The 19,055-nt window shown below is 40.3% G+C and overlaps 1 protein-coding gene across 1 annotated transcript; it reads left to right on the forward strand.

The window, feature by feature from the left end:
• Positions 1 to 643: 643 nt before the first annotated feature.
• Positions 644 to 16,872, forward strand: TNFRSF11B (TNF receptor superfamily member 11b). The gene is made up of 5 exons (XM_066548088.1): positions 644 to 908; positions 10,096 to 10,465; positions 13,942 to 14,136; positions 14,484 to 14,708; positions 15,727 to 16,872. Exons 1-5 carry the CDS (start codon positions 879 to 881, stop codon positions 16,113 to 16,115), a joined length of 1,209 nt encoding a protein of 402 aa, XP_066404185.1. The 5' UTR covers positions 644 to 878; the 3' UTR covers positions 16,116 to 16,872.
• The last annotated feature ends 2,183 nt before the right edge of the window (positions 16,873 to 19,055 follow it).

Raw genomic sequence — 19,055 nt, forward strand, 5'->3', positions numbered from 1 at the left:
AATAAATCCTTTCTCTGCACCTTCCTCTGCTCCACACCTGGCACACACAGGTTCCCCGGGGCTTCTATGGAGCCCTCGGAGCAATCCCGGGAAGGACGAACAGCAGGGTTTGATCCTTATGGCTTCAGAAAAATGCCCTTCTCTAACTTAAACAGGGGACAAGGAAGAACAGCGCCCTGAGTGGGACCTCTCCTGGGGCAGGACCATGCTGAAGGCACGACTGTCGCTGGAAAATCACAGCAAGGGCCCGGTGTCGCCGCTCGCCCGGGCCTCTCCCGGGCCAAGCCCCTCGGGCCGGTGCAGGCCGGCGGCGCCTCGGCGAGAGGCGGGCGCCGTGTCTCGCATTCCTGCCTCAGCAGGGAAGGGAAGGAACGGGGACCCTCCTTCTCCTCAGCTTCCCCGCCCTGGCCTTCGCTTCCAGCGTGCCCCGCTGCTGGGAGCCCCCGGGGAGCGCAGCCAAGGGAGCGGAGCCTCCCCTCCGGCCCCGCTGCAGCGCAGGGCGGCACAGCCAGACAGCCAGACAGGGTGCAATTAAACCCTCCCCTGGCCAGCCCCCGACACTCCCTCCTGCATTTTCCAGTCTGTGGTTACGGTGCTCAAAGGGTTCCATTAAGTCACCAAGTTTTACAGGTTCCTTAAAAAAAAAAAAAAAAAAAAAAAAAAAAAAAGAGGGGGTGGGGGGAGGTGAGGGGGAGTGCGCGAGAGAAAAGTTTGGTCATGGCAGGGAATGTGTGATCAAAGCTGAGCCCAGGCTTCCTGTTACACCGGGGCTATATATATATCGTGTCTTTAATGTTGGGAATGTAAGCAGCTGCTGGAGCCTGGCGCTGACTCTCTGCCTGATTCCCAGCGCGCTGAGGTTTCTTCCACCGACCACAATGAACAAGTTCCTGTGCTGCACGCTTGTGGTGAGTCCCTTCGCAGAGGTACATGGGCTCTAGGATGCATTGCAGCTTCAGACACCAGGCTGGAGAGACACACGGCTTTTCTTCTGGGCTTTTGTTTTAGATTTGGGGGTTTTGGGGGGGTTGTTTGTTTGTTTGTGGGTTGCTTTGTCTTCTTTCCGTTTTCTTGGTAAACCCTTTTTGTTTCATCTCTCCAAACTTTCCTGGTGAGTTTGGAATGTGATGGACATGTTCAGCTCCAGGGAGACAGCTGGGATTTTCATCCCATTCTCAAGGTAGTGGCATGATTTGCTTTTATTTTGCTTTTTTTTTTTTTTTCCTGCCTTCCTCCCTCCTTTTGTAAGGCCTCATCAGACTGGTCTGAAGCAAAAACCTGTATCGAGTAATGAATTTAGAAACTGTAGGCTACAATGTTTGTTTCTGATTTACAAAAGCTCCATCCCTGCCTGCCTCTAATCTCTGCTGCAGTGCACTCTCAGGTACTGGGTTGGCTTCCTAACCCAGGAAAACCACTGTGAACACCACAAAAAACCCCCACTAGTGTGTGGTTCTTGTCTTGGCTTAGAAAATTCAGCTTCATATGCAAGAAGGTGATGAATTAGTAGCTGTGTCAGTAGCTATTACAGAAGAAGTTGGGTTATTAAATCTGGTATAAGCCCCTGCTTTAATAAGTTTTTGTTTACTTGGTGATTTAGTAAGATACTTCCAGATGCAAAATTAGAGATGTTAGCAGTGCAGTAAATCTTTCAAAATGTTATTTAATCCATTTAGTCATATGGAATAGTATATGAGTTCAGTTTAATTAAAACCTGCCTACAGACAGAGCCTGTGTAACATCTATTTGGAGGCTCTTCATCTTTTGCATAAGGAAACTTTTAAAGAAAAACATTAAAAAATAATATTCAGAGCAGGCTCTTGCTAGCACAGTAACTTGCTTCTGGGTTGTTTTGGTGAGCACAACGGCATTAATGTTGTGGCAGAGCATTAGAACTGAGATCCATTTATTCTGAAAGCTTTTTATAAATGCAACGAGATTTCCAGGATTTGATGAGTAATGCGTGTTTATTACTCTCTGTACAACTTTCTGAAAGAGCTTTTTGAGAAGGAAACCCAAAGTAATTAATGGTGCACGGGAAGTAAAATTTGTCAGGCTTGTGGTCGGCAGATTGAAATGCAGGACAACTTTTTCATCCCATGTCTGATGTTGTGCCTGCTTTGTCAATATGAAATCACAGGAAGTTAATCTGGGAATTTCAGCAATATCTGATTATCAACCTGGCTTCTTATCTGTGGCTGTCATAAAATAATCACATCAGGATTTTGATTTTGATTTAATGCAGTGTGCCTGTTCATGTTCTCCCACAAAGTAATAGCATTTGGTGAAGTTCAGCATAATCCTCTGGCAGATGAGTCTTGGAGCTGAAATACATCAGTGGCAGTGCATAGCAAAGAGATGATCATTCAACTGCATTATTATTGTTGTTGTTGTTGTTGTTATTCCATTTATTTTAAAAAATTGTGACATTTTAGTAAAATTAGTGAAGTTTAAGTACTGTCAGATGTGCTAGATCTCAGAAAAGTAGCTTTAGTATCTGTTTTTAGGAGGTACAACAACCCTTTTTGGAGGTACAACTGTAGATAAAAGTTCTGTGTGTCTGGCTCACATACCTCCCAACCTAGTTTGGAGACACTGTATCTGGGGCATGATGTACTTTCAGCCTTGGCCTCTTTGCTAAGGTTTCAGAAAGGTTAAACCTGATGTGGTGGTGCACTCATGTTTGTGTTGTGTGCTTGGAACACTAAAGCTGCTTACAAACATTATGAAATTGGACTGAACGGAAAGAAATTCCCCAAAGCTGAATCTCATTACTTGTCACGTAACTATCTTGACCCTTACACTTGACCTTTCTCTATTTTGGATCTCTGGGCACATGTGACATTCTTTTTCTGGCCTGCCTGTTGGGTTTGCTGTGTGTAGGCAGCAGTGGCTTTGCAGCCTGTGAGGGTAGGAGTTATCTTTCTGTCTGACTTTCTTTCTGTCTGCATGTCTGCATGTTTCTTGGTTAAAAATAAAACACTAAGGTTACCAGAAGAATTTTTAAAAGATATTGTCACAATTGAAGTTGCACCCACTGTTCAAATCTCATGGAAAACTTAATTTTGTTCCTTCTGTAAAAACCCCTGTTTGTACATGGTACTGGACATACATCCTCTAGCTAGCAGTCAGCTGTTAGTAATTCTGTCAGTGCAGAGGCAGACTGTAGTTACAGTGGGAACATCCCAGGTTTGGGTTAGCTCTAAATCTTGCTATCACTCTGGTGAATAATGTTCCAAAATGTAAGACAAATATTTTGGAGAGTTATCTGGTTAGTTTTCCCTGCTTTGTCCCTCTACAGGTTTCAAGGCAAATGTAACTCATATAAATGAAGACTTTCAATTTAGTGCTGCTTTGATAAGATCTAAAACTGCTCTTCACCTGAATTACATTTTCCTACCACTGAAAATGAAACAGTAGTTTAGACCTCTAAATTGGTTGTGAATGACAACTAATGGTGCCTCAAAAAGTCTCTGCAAGACTTGGCTTTTTGACATATTCCTTACTGACAGAGAAATGAAGATAGTGTTTCATAGCCTCAGTTTCGAATACAGGTCACTCAGGAGAATCACCAGTTGAACTCCTTATGTAAAAGAGGAGCCTCCACTTCATAAAGTGTCTTCCAAACAAAAATAGGTCCTGTTATGTCCAAAGTGAGTGGATTACAATGAAGCAGTTGGTAAAATGATAGAAGAACTTTCTAGCTGAACTCCAACCAGTGAAGATGACTCCATGTCAGGTTTCATTGTGTACCTGGCACTTGGTGGGGTCTGCAGAAAGGTCCTTTGCCTGGGCAGTGCTCTCGTGAGCCTGCAGCACCCACAGGTCAGGTCAGCAGTGCTGCAGAGCTGCTGGCCCAAACAAGTTAAAGCTGGTGATTGCAGGGGCCTCCAGAGCAGCAAGAGGAGATGGATGAGAGCTAGATGGGAGTAATTTCTGCCAGGATGGCAAGTATTTTACAATGGTGATTTTCAATAGGTGGATGTGGATCTGATCCAGCATGGCATTGTCACATACTGGATCTGAGATACAAGCTATTCATGGAAGAGGACCTTGATAATATCATCCAGTGCTATATTTTGCCAGTGGGATTTCTCTGGGCCTGTGCATGATTTCAGTGAGGAATTTTGCCTAAGGGTTGAGGATATGTGAAAGCCTCCTGCCTTTGCTTTGTCCAAATATTTTATCTAGAAGGCAAAGTAGGAGAGTTGTGAGGTTTTACTTTGAACCCAATGCAAACACTGGGAGCAATCTGACAGATGTCTTGAATGATTATTTATCACACAAGAAAATATGCTTTGGAATACTTGTGGAATGCAAAACAGAAACAGATTTATCTTTCTCAGCAAATTAAACATTCTCCTTTGGTCTACAACCCAAAACCACAAAGCCAAGCTATATAATAATATTTTCATATGCTGAAAAGCCACTCTCTTTTCTGCCACAAAGCACTGATTTAAAGGGATGATGCTTGAAGGATTTTTACTTCATGTGCTTTGTCTTCTAGTTCATTTTAATTCAACGAGAGAAATCAAGCGGCTCTTTGCCTTACATTTCAAGATGAAAGAAAAGGGTGTGTATTTTTTTTGCCCAAGATCTGAAATGGAATTTTACAATCACATTATTTCTCTTTCAAAAGCATCTTCTAAGGAATCAAACAAATGGACTCCACAGGCCTTTTATGTGTATGCTGACATAAGGATGGTATGGAGAAATATAGCTTCAGGCCTAATGTGCTGAGTAACACAGTGAAAGAACTGCTGTCTAACCTTGGGTAATTCATCTTGAATAAGTTCTCAGCATTTGCTTGCATCACACTGACTTACACTAGACATGTATTTCAGTATTTACAGTTCATCCCAATTCCTCACACTGAGACAGCCATCCTGAGAGGTGCCCAGGATTTCCCCCAGGGACATGGAGGAAGACTGAGTTCTTCAGTCTTTTTAGCAGTGAGCCTATGACACTAAAACTCCATTTCACCCAATAGGTTGTTAGATGTAGTTAATTATATTAGGTTTTGTTCTAGTTTTGGTTTTTTGTTTTTGTTTTTGTTTTTGTTTTGCTATAACAATTTTGTAATTGATAGAATTTCATACTCACAGAACAAAAACCCCTAACCTTTAGGGGTTTTTTATAAAATTGAGCCTTGCATTTTACTAACCTTAGGAAAACTGTTTACAGATGAATCACACTAGCAATTAATTTGTCAAGATGAAAAAGATACTTAACATTATTTTCTTCCATTAGTGCTGGCATGTAAGGAATTGGCTGAGGATTTAAAACCGAAAGAAACTGCCTGGATCTCTTCAGTCCATTTGCCATCTTTTCCAGGAAACTAAATGTTGTATTTCCTTTCAGAAAGGCATTGAGAGCTATATTTAGGACACATGGGTTTCTTACACCTGCTTCTCAGTGAAAGGCTGTTCCCAATCTTCCTCTGACAAGAGAATCCCTTTTTCATTTGCCAGTATTATTCTTTAATAGAGAAAGTTCTTCTCTCTGAGTTCACTGTCTATCTGTACTGAATCCATAGCTTCTCTTGTGACTTGCCAAGCTATTGAAAAAGTCCAGATCCTCTCCAAAAAGAAGCTCTCAATTTCCTTTGAAACTTCCTCTGTACTGCTTCCCAGTGAATTATCCTTTCCTAAACAAGGATTAACAGAATTTTACACAATCTTCTGAATGATAAATCCACTAATTTGGTTGTGTGCAGCACTGATGGATGCCAGCTTTGGTTTCAGAAGAGTTATAGGGTGAACATACTCATTGTCCCTACTTCTGATTCCAGTAGACTGAAGCTGGACTTGTAATTTCTTCCTTCTTTCAAATTAGCACATGACACCTTTTCCAGCAAGAGCAAAACAGACCAGGCATGTTTATGGAAGAAATCTTGCTTTCTGTGAAGCTTTTGGGGAGACCACTGTTCAGAATTAGTAAGTTCAGATCATGGCACTTTCCTGTGCTCAAATAGTGCTTAGTGAATAGAAGACATTCAGGTGCTTAGTATATAGACTGCATTTCAATATGGACATTCAGTCAATCAGAGGTTTGTGTAGCTAAGAAACTGCTATCAACTTGGTCATAGCAATGAGTTTAGGAGAGGAAATGTCAGGAAGGACATAAAATGCATTTAAATGCCATTTTAATTTGTCTTAGGAACATGCTATTGAAGGGCCTCTCCTGATCATCTTTATTTACTGTATTTTAGTTTCCATATCAGAGCAGCCCTGGAGTGCACGAAGTGGATTTACCAAAGTAAACTGAACTGATGAAAGCAAATCTAGAGATGGGCCCCAGAGACACCAGATGCACTGTAACCACTAATGCATGCTTGTCCATGAGAGCAGATTGAAGTTAGTCCAAAATATCCCCTCAGAATAATACATAATGTGGATGTCAGGTGCTCAGCACCATCTGTTTTGCTCTGCAAATCTGCTGTAACAGGTGATGCAAATTCCTAATGTAAGCACAAACTCAGGGTGTGTTAGGCCAGGAGAAAGAACAATTTAGTGATGTTCCCCTCCAGCTTATTCTGTGAACTGGGGGACAAAAGAGTCTTTTCATTCTGTTTGTGCCAAGTTGCTGCAGTAAAAATAGTGAAAATTATATTTCATTATCTTCCACCATTACTACTGAATTCTTGCAAAACATCTGAAAAATAGATTGACTTTAATTTGGCATCTGATGTGGGTTTAAAGATACCTTCTGATTTGCAGGTTGCATATCAATATTCAGAATACTCAGTTGTGCTATGTGTGTTTGGACTGCATAGAAAACAATATTGCAGATATTTTTTCTTAAGTATTATCAAATAACCTACAGTAGTCTTATGAAGTGTGGTATTGGGGATTGAGGTCTAGGAATGTACTTAGCAACATAGTGATGGCTATATTTGGTCTAAAACTAAGTCCAGATAAAATGCCCTAAAAAGACCTGTATGCTGTCTGTGGCTGTGGTTGATATCTGATGCATAGAAGAGATGGAAGAAATATCACTATTTTTGATTTGCACAGCTCCCTGTGCCAATAGGCTCATAGTAGTCAAACAGCAGTAATGGTGATCTAGCTCTATGTTGCAAATTATGTATAAAATGCTCTGGTAAAATTCTGAGATATTCATTGCATATCTTTAGTTTGACTCAAGGATCTTGGATCTTTTTGTCATAATATTTTACTAAATAAAATAATCTTTTTATTTTACTAAATAAAACAATTGGTTCCTCCATACATGTGGCTCAGCCATTGATCAATGGATTACTGCAGCTACATAATGTGTTTCTGGGAAAAAAAGGGAAAACAAGTGTGATGTGCTCTTGTCTTAAAAGGAAAAAGAAAAAAAATCAAATGGGAAGGCTGATTGCTCTTTTAGTGATGCTGATTTATTTATTCTTTTATTATTAGGTTTGGTTATGCTCATTTAAATTAATAATATTCTAGTTGCCATTATCAGTTTATAGTTATTGGTTCTTCCAAGGACAAAACTCAGTATGTCTCACACACATATAGTTCAAGTATTGTTTTGCTCAATTTTTAAAGTCAATTCCTTTCAAATTGTGTTGAAATGTTTTCAATTTTTATTGGCTTGTTTCCCACAGCTGTAGGTTCTTCAGGGAGCAGATGCCTCCATTTTCCCCTACATATTCCTATGCTTTCATATCCTCATTATTGAATTCTAATTAATTTTTATGCTGAATCATCCACTGCAGCAAAACTCTTTATTCACCTCATACATGGTTTCCCATGTAAATAGTTTAGTAAGGAAAATAGATAAAATCTTGTTATTCTTGCTCCTACATGTTGCAGGGTAGAGTTAACAGCTATGAAATGATTCACCTAGCTGTTCATTACTTCACATTCTTGAAAATGTGTCACCATGAGCAGAGGCACAACCCAGAGGAGCAGATTCTACTGCAGGGACAGCTCTGGATTTGTGGGGAGCTGTGCACTGCAGAGCAGGAATACTGATGTTTCTGCACAAGGACTGCTGCCCATATGACTGGTTGCTGTTCCTAATAATTTTCACAGTGTCAGATTTTCACCTCTGTTGGGAGTTTCCACAGATACCTGTGTGAAGTGTGGGTTGATGCTTATCTTTGTAGTGCCTGTGCCACATGAGTCAGATATGTTCTGTGAAGGGAATGTTTGTGTCCATGCAAGTCTTGGACTCTGGGATGCTGTATTATCTATTAGTGAACTAAAAACATAGAAGAAAACTTCGCTGTTCACATCAACAATTAATGAGATTACCAGGACTTCCTTATTACTAGAGTCATAGCTGTAGATTTACCAAGGGTGGGGGCATTTTTCCTCAATGTAAAGCCACTCACTATTAAAAAATGTGCTGCACCCTCTTTGTTAAATAGATCACATAAAACAGATCCAGTCATTTAAGGAAAATTGAGTTGTTTATCAAACTTCAAAGACTAAAAAGGAATTTCTCACAGTGAAAGGTATTGTGCATCTAGACCACAAGAAAACTGAGATCTCCACCTCTAGAAATCTGATAAGTTATCAGTCAAGAGCATTATTAGTCAAGGGTACCTACAAGAGGCTACAGGGAATATCCATACTATCTGCATTTCATTCCTCAGCCCAAGTACAGCTGTATGAAAAGTGGATTCATAGATGTGCAATTGGATAATGCATTTAAGAGTACTAGCTTAAGCAATAAGAGTTCCTAAGTTAAGCGTCTCATATCACTTGTTGTTTACTGTGAATTGTGTTCATGCAGATGAAGTTTAAATTGTCATTTCCAAACTTAATAAGACTATGGCTTTAGACGTGCCATGATATGGCAGAAGTGAGGAAGTGAGGCCCTTAAATGAAGCATCTCAAGAAAATACAACTTAAAAAAAAAAGTTAATTCCACTTATACTTTGTGGACATTTGGAAAAGAGGAAATACATTTTTGAAATTGAGTTGGCAACTCTGTGTTAGCAGACAAGGATTAAATTAGCAATAAAGACAAGTCAATTAGATCTATAGTTTTATTGGATACACTGAAAAATATCTTAAGTCAGATCCAGTTTACTTCATCTTTATAAAATAATGTACAAGTTTTGGAAGAGCAGGGGCCCATGCAGCCATGCATGCAGTGCTGGGACAGAGCTGCGTTATCAGTGAGGAGAGTGAGCTGTTGGCAGACCCTGTGGGGATCAGGGTGGTTCTCAAGAGTTATTTTTGTGGTAGACTGACAGAATCACAGAACCAGATTTTGATTATAAGACCAAAACAAAGTGATATGGAGGTTGTCTCTGCAGCAAGGCAGGCTGTCTCAGCTCACCAGGTCCCCAGTCACACCAGCAAAGCTGACTGTTGTAGGAAGCAGGAGGACTCTAGCTGTCATGGCATGTGCTGGTACTGAACCAGCTTTTCACAACAGCTGTGAGCCTGGGGTTTCAGGTAGGAAATGAAAGCATTGGCCTGGTCTCTTCCAGCTCATGCAATTGAGTCCTTAATGTGCCCTTCATACCCCACATCATTCCTTACCTTTGTTTCAAGCTGTGTCTTCTCCTTTGATGAAGTTGCCACATTACATCCCAAAAGCTTCTGCATATCAGTGCAAAATTGAATGGAAGGCATTAAAAAGTAACCTCTATTGTTCTAGCCATTAATTTCTGTAAAAAGTAGTGTAAGAGAAATAGTGTAAGGAATCACCTTTCAAAGTATCTGTGGTAATGGTGCACTACACTGGTCATATTCATATGTTCAGGCACAATTTCTACTTAAGAACACAAAGGTATATAATCCCCACCTTTGCTGTGCATTGGACAAATTTTCTGGTGCCAGGCAGTAAAAGGTCATTGCCCAGTGATATTAAAAGGGTGTAAATCAGAGAATAGTATCTACATCTATGGAAGGAATCACTTAGGTCGGGAAGATTTGCTAGATAAGATCCTAAAACTTTCCCATTCTAAGATAGACATGGGAGAGTCTGGAAGCTTGCCAGTATCTCAGAAATTTCTAATGCAAATATTTGTTTGAAAATGAGTGGCATGAGTAGACTCATAAACTCATTGAAGTGCAGGTTTCCTTGTGATCACGGTGCTCCCCGGAACTAAAAGGAAGCGATGTTTTGTTTTCCTGTTGCTAGCTCTTGGACATTTCTGTCAAGTGGACCTTCCAGGATGACTCTCCCCCCAAGTATTTCCATTACGACCCAGGGACATCTCGCCAGCTGCTGTGTGACCAGTGTCCTCCGGGGAGCTACGTGAAGCGGCACTGCAGCGCCAGCAGCCCGACGCAGTGCGCTCCGTGCCCGGCTCAGTACTACGCCGACGAGTGGAACAGCAACGAGGAGTGCCAGTACTGCAGCACCGTGTGCAAGGAGCTGCAGCTCGTCAGGCAGGAGTGCTCCAGCACGCAGAACCGCATCTGCGAGTGCGTCCCGGGCAGGTACCTGGAGCTCGAGTTCTGCTTGAGGCACACGGAGTGTCCGCCCGGCTCCGGGGTTGCCCAGGCAGGTGGGTCCCGCTCCTCCATAGGCACAGGCGTGATCGGAGCTCGGCAGCGCGTCCGCGGCTCGTGGCAGTTACAAGATTAGGAAAGAGGCTTGTCCAGATGAAATTGCAGGACAGTAAATTGTAAAGCCAATTGAACTTGTCCTAATCTGCATCATTTGGACTGTAGCCAAAGGAAGGTTTCTCAGTGGAATACCCTGCTCCTGCTGTAATATATAACTTAATGGCAGTAGCAAATGTAGCAAATTGCACTCTAATGAGAAACATGATGGATTGCCTCTTTTAAGGGAACATTATCTGGAATGTAGTATTTGTGTGTGTGAAAAATAATAATGGTTTTCATTTTGAAATCTGCTGTTTCAAGCAACCGTATGTCTTGACAAACACCAGGAGCACTACATGTTTGACACCAAGTATATAATTATAACAACATTAATATAGCTCTAGTGTCACTGCAATATGTGATAATAATTAATTATCAGCATCCTAAGTGGAATTTTCCGTTCTTAGGGAAACTGTTACTATTATCAAGCAAACAACCATTTCTTTGTCAAGCAAGCTGGCACAGTGCTGAAAGTCTGGTGGGAATATAGAGCAAAGCAGCACTTTTCAGTGGAGTGTATTCTTCATTTAAGACAACGTAAATTGTTAAACCAATAATTTGTTCTTCCCTCAAAACCAAATACATCATTTATTGTTTGGCAAATGCTGTGGCCCAGTTTAGCTCCAGTATTTAACACAACCTGAAAGAATTGTTAATTGTCATTGTACCAGAGCTTGATAACTGCCTGGAGAAGAGCACTGAGGAAGGAAATGCAGAAAATCAAAGTGTCTCAGACACCTGCAGGCAGAATGATTTCCCTAGGAATGAGGTACCTGCAGTGAGAAACGCTAGGGCTGGCCTGTGCATTTTAGTGCTGAGCTGAATGACAGGTTGGGAGTCCTTTTCTGGGTTATGAACCTCTCACTGGAGAGCAGCTTTGGCAGAAGGAGAAATGTCACTGCTGTAGCTGCTCACTAGTCCTTGAGTAATTGGCTGATGAAGCTTTACCCTGATGCCCTTCCACTGTTAAGCATTTCCACCTGGCAGTTACCAAATTTCCATATTGTAAACCTTCATTAACCTAAACTATTATACCCAGGGGCTTGGGTTAATGAGGTTCCACTGTATCTCAGCAGCAAGTCAAAAGGGACCAGAAACAAAATCCTCAGAAAGACTTTGGGAGGTGAAAGCATAACTTGTCTGAGCAACCAGCCTGCTGCATCCCTCTGAGCACAGTGAAATATGGCAGACAAATTTCAATCCCTCAGATCAGAATGAAGCAAACTTTTAAAGAAGATAAAATGTTGAATTCTGTAACATCTTAAAAAGTTTGTTTCCAAAAGACCATCAGATTGAACCAGCTAAACCCAAGCAGACCTCAAAAAAGGAATGAAAACATTGTAAAAATAATTGCATCCCCCTGTGTCAATACCACTTTTTGAGGTGAGGCAACAACTAAGAGTTTAATAAGCATGTACTGCTTATTGGTAAGTAATAAGTAACTAATTGTGTTACTGCTTTTTGCCATATGATAGCCTTGAACTTTGTAATGATGCACATTCAGGTGAAATAAAACCTAAGAGCAGAAAAGTATGATTCCACTCCCACACAGGGAAATGGTGTGGTCCAGTGCTTCATTTAAGGCTTAAAGCATTAGAATTCTGTTTCCCTGGTGCTCATGGCTCATGATTACACTGGGATATCACCTTCCTCTGTAGTCCCTTTTTGTGAGTGAAGATTAAGGCTTTGTTCCTTTCTGCCGCGGCCGGCCCTGGCTGAGGCAGGGTTTATAATAAGCAGCATTGTGCTGGGAAAGCAGCCCTGCTGCGAGGCAGCTCTGTCTCCCCCGTGGCTGCTGCCGTTTCCCTGGGAAGAATGGGGGATTCCAGGAGGGTTGGAAGGAGTGGCAGAAGGGCAGGCAGACAGCGGCAATTCGTGCCCTTAACAAGAGCGGCGAAATAAACAGTGGAGAAGCTGGCAGAGCTGGAGGGTGACTTTATGCTCAGTCCTGAGAACACTGATGGAGAACGCGGTATATTCCTCCCTTGTGCTGCAAAGATTATGCAGCAAGCTCTGAGCAGAACGATGCACCATTTGCCGGATCACTCCTTTCTTGCACCTCCTTGCTGCCAGCACACGGAGAGCCTGTCTGTGGCAGGGTTTGTTGCCGAAGTGCAGCTGTCTCGGGCCAGCTAAGTGCTGCCCGTGGGTGCAGGTGCCGCCCGCAGCTGTGTCCAGCAGAGCTGCAGGCAGCGCGCACTGCGCACGGGCAATGCTGGGGCTGCAGAATGCACAGGGACCCTGGCCACTGTAAACTCCTTTGTTTTCACTCGTTGTCTGATGAAGTGCTAGGGCAGGTTGTATGCAAGCACTCTTCTTGATTTCACAGCTGATTGAAAACTCGAGATGCATAATACTCTTTTTCTCTAAGGATTTCCCAAAATAAAGAAAAGATTGCTAAAAAGCTAACATTAAAATTAACATCCACATGTAAATACTTAAAAAATACACTAGATGGAGGTATTTTCTTATTCAAATATAGTTTCCAATTTTTTCAAATAAATTTCAAGCATGTGCTTAAGCTCATGTTCAATAATGCAGTATTAGATACCAGACTTAAGGCACTTGTTAAATGTTGGATGAATAAGGATGAATTAGGAGTGAGTATACAGCAGTTATTGATGCTGTTACTTTCCTGCCACTGGTGGTTAGACTGCATAGTTTCAGATTTCATGGATTTGTTTTCTTACTATGTTAGAACCATATGTTGTGATTCTCTAGTGGTATCATATATTTAGTTCTGAAGTAAAACTATGCATTATAAATCACCAAGCAGAACATGTATGTCTATTAAATATTGTTTTTAATATTGGACACTGCTTTCTTTGCTTTAATAGTGCTTTATTCAAGGCCCAAAAAGAATCTCAAAATTGTTGTCTTTAGCTGATATTGAATTGGATTGTATTTTTATCTAGAACTGAAGTAACCTATTCAAGTAAGGTTCTGGGCAGTTATTGCAGAGTGAAATTCAGAATTTTCAGAGTGAAATTTTTTTTCCTCTTATTTACTTTACAGAATATTTGTATAGTTGAAGGATGAAGATCAGACATAGTGTAATGTCTGAATAGACTTGAGTAATCAAGGTTATAAAGATATTACTTTACTAAATTACTGATTTAATCAGTAATCACCAATTTTAAACTTGGTAACATATTTAAGAGTACTATTTACTGTATTGCATCAGCAGGAACATCCTTCTCCTAAGGCATCTTCTGTCTCTTTTTCTTCCAAAGTGATTCCTTAATAGATCACAAACATGAAAAGCAGATGCATGACAGTTTAGAGAGGAATGGTTTTTTGCTGTTTTCTTTTTAATTTTTTTTCCCTCCAGTTGAGGTTATATGTAATTGGATGCATTGTTTTCCTGTTTCCACAGGTACCCCTGAGAGTGACACTGTATGTGAGAGATGTCCAGAGGGATTTTTCTCAAATGAAACCTCCTCCAAAGCAGCCTGTCTTAAGCACACAAACTGTAGTGCCCTGGGTTTCAAAATAGCTTTGAAAGGAAATGAGGTTCGTGACAACATCTGTCAGGAAAATACAGATACGACACCTCAAAAATGTGGAATAGGTGTGTATCATATTAAGGAAGAGTCCTCTGAAAACATACCTTTGGTTATTGTTAAAATTAATTTACTAAAATCCAGGATAAAAATACCTAGCTTGTTAGCTCTTTGCCTGCTATGGTGATGGCCATAGTAGAATTTTAATTATTGTAGCTCAGACCAAAAAGAACTCAAGCACAAAGAGAAACAGCACTACAAAGACAAGTTCTTAGTCTGTTTTTTAAATACTGTTTCTTATCATTTTTGCTGCTTGGTTGTTGTTGTTTTTTGGTTTTGTTGTTTTTGGGTTTTTTTCCTGAGACATTTAAGGTAAGAGGTCAGAACAACTGACATCTTCTCTTTCTCATTTCAGATGTAACCCTGTGTGAGGAGGCTATGTTCAGGTTTGCTGTTCCTACTCATGTCACACCTAACTGGCTGAACATACTAGCAGACAGCTTGCCTGGGACAAAGGTTAGCACAGAAAATATTGAAAGGATTAAACAAAGGCACAGCCCTCAAGAGCAGACCTTCCATCTTTTGAAACTGTGGAAGCAGCAAAACAAAGAACAGGATATGGTCAAGAAGATTATCCAAGGTATCTTATTGTGATAGCATATGCATTATAAAAAACCTTCTGAATGGCACTTAAAATTGCTTGGATCAAATACCCCCTGGGGATGTGTTGTACTTGGAGAAGGGCCTGCAGGCCTTCACTGAGATACATCAATGCAATAAGCAGAGGAAAGTCAAAGGGAAGCAGGAACAGAATTCCACTTATCCAGATCAGTCAAGGACTGAATTCTTCCCAGACTTGTTGCTTACTTTGGAGTGTGTGTTGTGCCATGACCAAGGTCCCCTTTTAAGACTGCACAACATACAAAGAATTTTGATCAAGTGAGGAAAGTGTTTCTCACTGTAATATCTGAGCAACCGAGGTTAGAGGGAGCTGGTTCCCTGAAGCTGAGAGTGCAGTTTGTCTTCTGTAAAGTAGAGGTTGATATTTGTGACTGGATGAATACATGGAGAGGCTTTCCCTTCTTTTTCCCTTCTGGTACCTCTTTGTCATGCTGATTCATTTGTTTATTTGATTCGGCTTTGTTTGTGCTGAATCTACCAAGACGCGTTTCAAAGATGAAATAGTGCTGCAGTATTAATAACAAGGTTTTTTACAGTAGTCAGGCCAACTCTTTTCATGTGAACCACCAACAACCACCACATTCAAATGACATTTTGTCCACTCAGAATAGATTTGAAAAATGCTGCAGAAATGTTTTTTTTACCCCTTTGCTATTTAGTATGTATGCTTATGTGAGTCTAGGAAGTGTCTAGAGTACTTCAAAATTCAAAATTACTATTTTAACAAAGCTTGCCTAAGCATTTCTGAAGAGAATGAGCTAAATTTTCATGCACTGGAAGCAAATACCAGGAGTCCTATCACATACACACAACATTTTACAGGATAGATGGGCCCAAAAAAGCAAAGATGGGAGAATTATTTGAAGCAAAGAAATTTGGAAAGCAAATTCAGCTTGGAATTTTGGAAGGTTTTTTGCCGGCTACAGTAAAGTTGTAATATGCTGTACTTAGCTCTCTTCTCTTTTTGCTTTCTATAGATATTGATCTTTGCGAAAACAGTGTCTTAAAGCATGTTGGCCACCTGAACCTCACCTTTGAACATCTCAACACGCTGATGGCAAGCTTGCCAGGCAAGAAAGTGGGAAAAGAAGATGTTGAGCGCACAATGAAACTATGTCAACCCACCGAGCAAGTTCTGAAGCTTCTCAATCTGTGGAGAATAAAGAATGGTGACCAAGACACCATTAAAGGTTTAATGTATGGACTGAAGCACTTGAAAATGTACCACTTTCCAAAACGAACCATCCAAAGCCTGAAGAAGGTGATAAAGTTTCTTCACAGATTTACAATGTATAGATTATACCAGAAACTCTTTTTAGAAATGGTAGGGAACCAACTTAAATCTGTGAAAGTAAGATGTGTCTAATTCAAGATACGTTTCTATCTCCACTGACTATTCTTCCCTAATTACTGCCAGCAGTAATTAAACTGGAAAGTTATTTCACTACATTTTGATTTACTATTTATAGAAATGCCTGACTGGAATAGTTCTAAGTCTCCTGCAGTGGTTTTGAAGGTTTTTTTTTGCTGTTTTTTTTTTTCTTTAATAAAAATCACTTTTGTAAAAGCTATTAACCCGATGGTAAACTAAGGGCCTGATTCTGCATTTTTGCACATTCAGAGTTGAAAAGTCCCACTATAGTCACTAGATGAGAAAGGAATGCCAGACCAGGCTCTACTCCAGTATTTGCTATTTATATTGTTCAAGGAATAAACATTTTTGTTGTACATATTTATTAAGTTAAATGGATATGAGATTGAATTTTAGGAAGAGAATTGGAAAGCACACTGTATATTTTCTAGGTAAACAAATATGATTCCATATATTTTTCTGGTAAAATTTTGTAGCATGCCCTAAGAGTTATTAATTTCTTTACATTTTGTATTTAAAAAATGTATTATTGCTTAGTATTATTTGTATAAGTTGTGGTATCTTTTGGTAAGGATGTTTTAATTTATCCAATGATTTTAACTCAAATACAGTGAAAATATAGCTCAAGTGACCTGAATATTTAAATATTCTGTGAGGAAGTGAATGTACCATATTTAAGAAGCTGGATTTTTATATAGAATTTCATAATCTTATTTTATAAAGCAATTAAATGTTTCAGTTTAGTTTTTGACTGGTGTTTTACTCTTTATTCTAAAGTACAAACTATTTACAAAGACAGACTATGTGGATTTTGCACTTTATCTTGGGCTTGGGTCTCTGCTACTCCCTGTCTGGTCTAGTAGTTAATATGTGAACCAAGTAAATATTGATCAGCACTGGAATTTCATGGTCACTGTAAAGGTGTAGAAGAAGCAACAAAAGTCTTACTGGTTCCAGTCTAAAAGGCCCAGGTGGTTGTGATATGACCAATTACAGCTCCACAGACACATTTGGCCCAGCACCACTCTTGGCCCAGTGACGTTCTTGGAGAGCTCACAACCTCTGCCCTAACCACAGCTTGTAATTTCATGGAGGAAAGATGATGCATGGGCCTGACAGGCTTGGAAAGCCTCACATATTGCCACTGTGTTTAAAGCAAGGGAGCACTGGGAGGTCACATAAAAAATAGTCATTTACCATTTCTCTCAGCTACAGAATGAGGCACCTACAAAGCCCTGAGCCCCATAAAAGCAGAACAGAGACTGGATGAGTGTCATTATCAAAAGCTCACAATTTTAAGGACCAGTGGTCATTCACAATGCAAGCCAAAGGCTTTGGTAGCTTCAGAGAAAGACTACTCATGGGGTTTTTTTTCTTTAAACCATGTGAACAGAAGTTGAATATTCAACATATTCTTTTCCATTGTGTAAGGAAAGGAAATCCATAAGCATTTAGCCTTGTATGACAAATATTCTTCTATTAGAGATGAGAGGATCTTAAGCAAAGAATGAGAAAGAGATTTCTGCTTGATACGATTGGTGTTTATCAGAATTGCTCTCCATATAGCAAATACAAATGAGACATACTGATTTAAAATACTTGGGATTCATTTTTCACTGAATTCTCACATCACTTTTTTATCAAAAGGAATAAACTCCCTTTTAAATTTCACATGCTATTAGCATCTCATTTATTGGTGTAACTGAGAAATGGTGCTGAACATGAAAAAATTCCTAGTTTTGTGTTGATTCATTTGGGATAATTTACATACTTGTACAACAGAAAGTGGTTTTATATGTAATTAAAAGATTATAGCAACAGACTCTCAAATTTGCGAAATAGATACCAGATGTTTCTGTGACTCTGACAGGTGTGGAGGTTTGGGGTGTTTTAGGTGTTAAAGTGAGAATAATCATCTTACTGGCAACAAAATGAAGATCACACACACCTTGTAAACAATATCATCTTAATCCTTTCTACATATACAACAATTTTGAAATTGATAGTAGAAATCCAGTATCAAGTAGCACTATAATTTAAAAATTTATCACAGAGATAGAGGCCTCTAGAGAGAGGCATGGTTGCTTCTTAGTACATGGGTTTTATTTTATGCATTTATATTTCTATTTTCAAGTAGTTATATGTAACTCTCATTGTAAACAATGCAGTGTTTGTGGTCCCTCAGGAATGGCAATAGTGAAGAAGGTGCTTGGAGCCAGAGCCTACAGTTAAAGCTGTAACTACCATGTAAACATGCTATGCTTCACTACAGTAGAGAATGGTCTGGACTGGATTTCCTGGGAAAATTTAGCATAGAACTATAACCTGTGCCTTTACACACAGGATTTTTTCCCGCGAAACACAAAGTTACACATGCTTAATGAATTATACATCTTAAAGCTGATTCAGTTGATCAGTTGCCCATGCTCAGGTAAACACTTCCAGCCAGTTTGTGCCTCATTTATGAACTTCACTCAGCTGGAATGACTTGAACACATCCTGAGGAGACATTTAAACTGTATTCCCTTCCCCAAAGAGCCTCCAGCCCAAAATAGCCAAGACAAACAAAAGCAAGACCCAGGATAATGAGGGAGAGGGTGAGGCAAACAGAAAGTGGGAGGAAAGCTTGGAAAAAATGTGGGTTTGGGGGTGGTAGCTTGTTTTATAAGGAAGGCTGCAGGAGGAAGAAGATGTGCAATGGGCAGCAGGTAGGAGAGGGATCCTTGCGTCCCTGGCTTGGAGGAAATGCTGCTGTGGGGAGCAAAATGTGAGGTGTGAGGGCTGGGGACAAACAGCCAGAGCTGGGCCTTGGGGGTGACTTGAAGAGGGATTTTGTGGTCAGGGTGCCCTGACCTGCCAGGGTTACAGTGCCTGCTCTCCTCCCAGCCTGGCTGCTGACCAGGCTCAGGAAGCAAATGTTTTGCCATCTTCTGG

This window comes from Molothrus aeneus, chromosome 1 (assembly GCF_037042795.1).
Source record: "Molothrus aeneus isolate 106 chromosome 1, BPBGC_Maene_1.0, whole genome shotgun sequence".
Classification (NCBI taxonomy): domain Eukaryota; kingdom Metazoa; phylum Chordata; class Aves; order Passeriformes; family Icteridae; genus Molothrus; species Molothrus aeneus.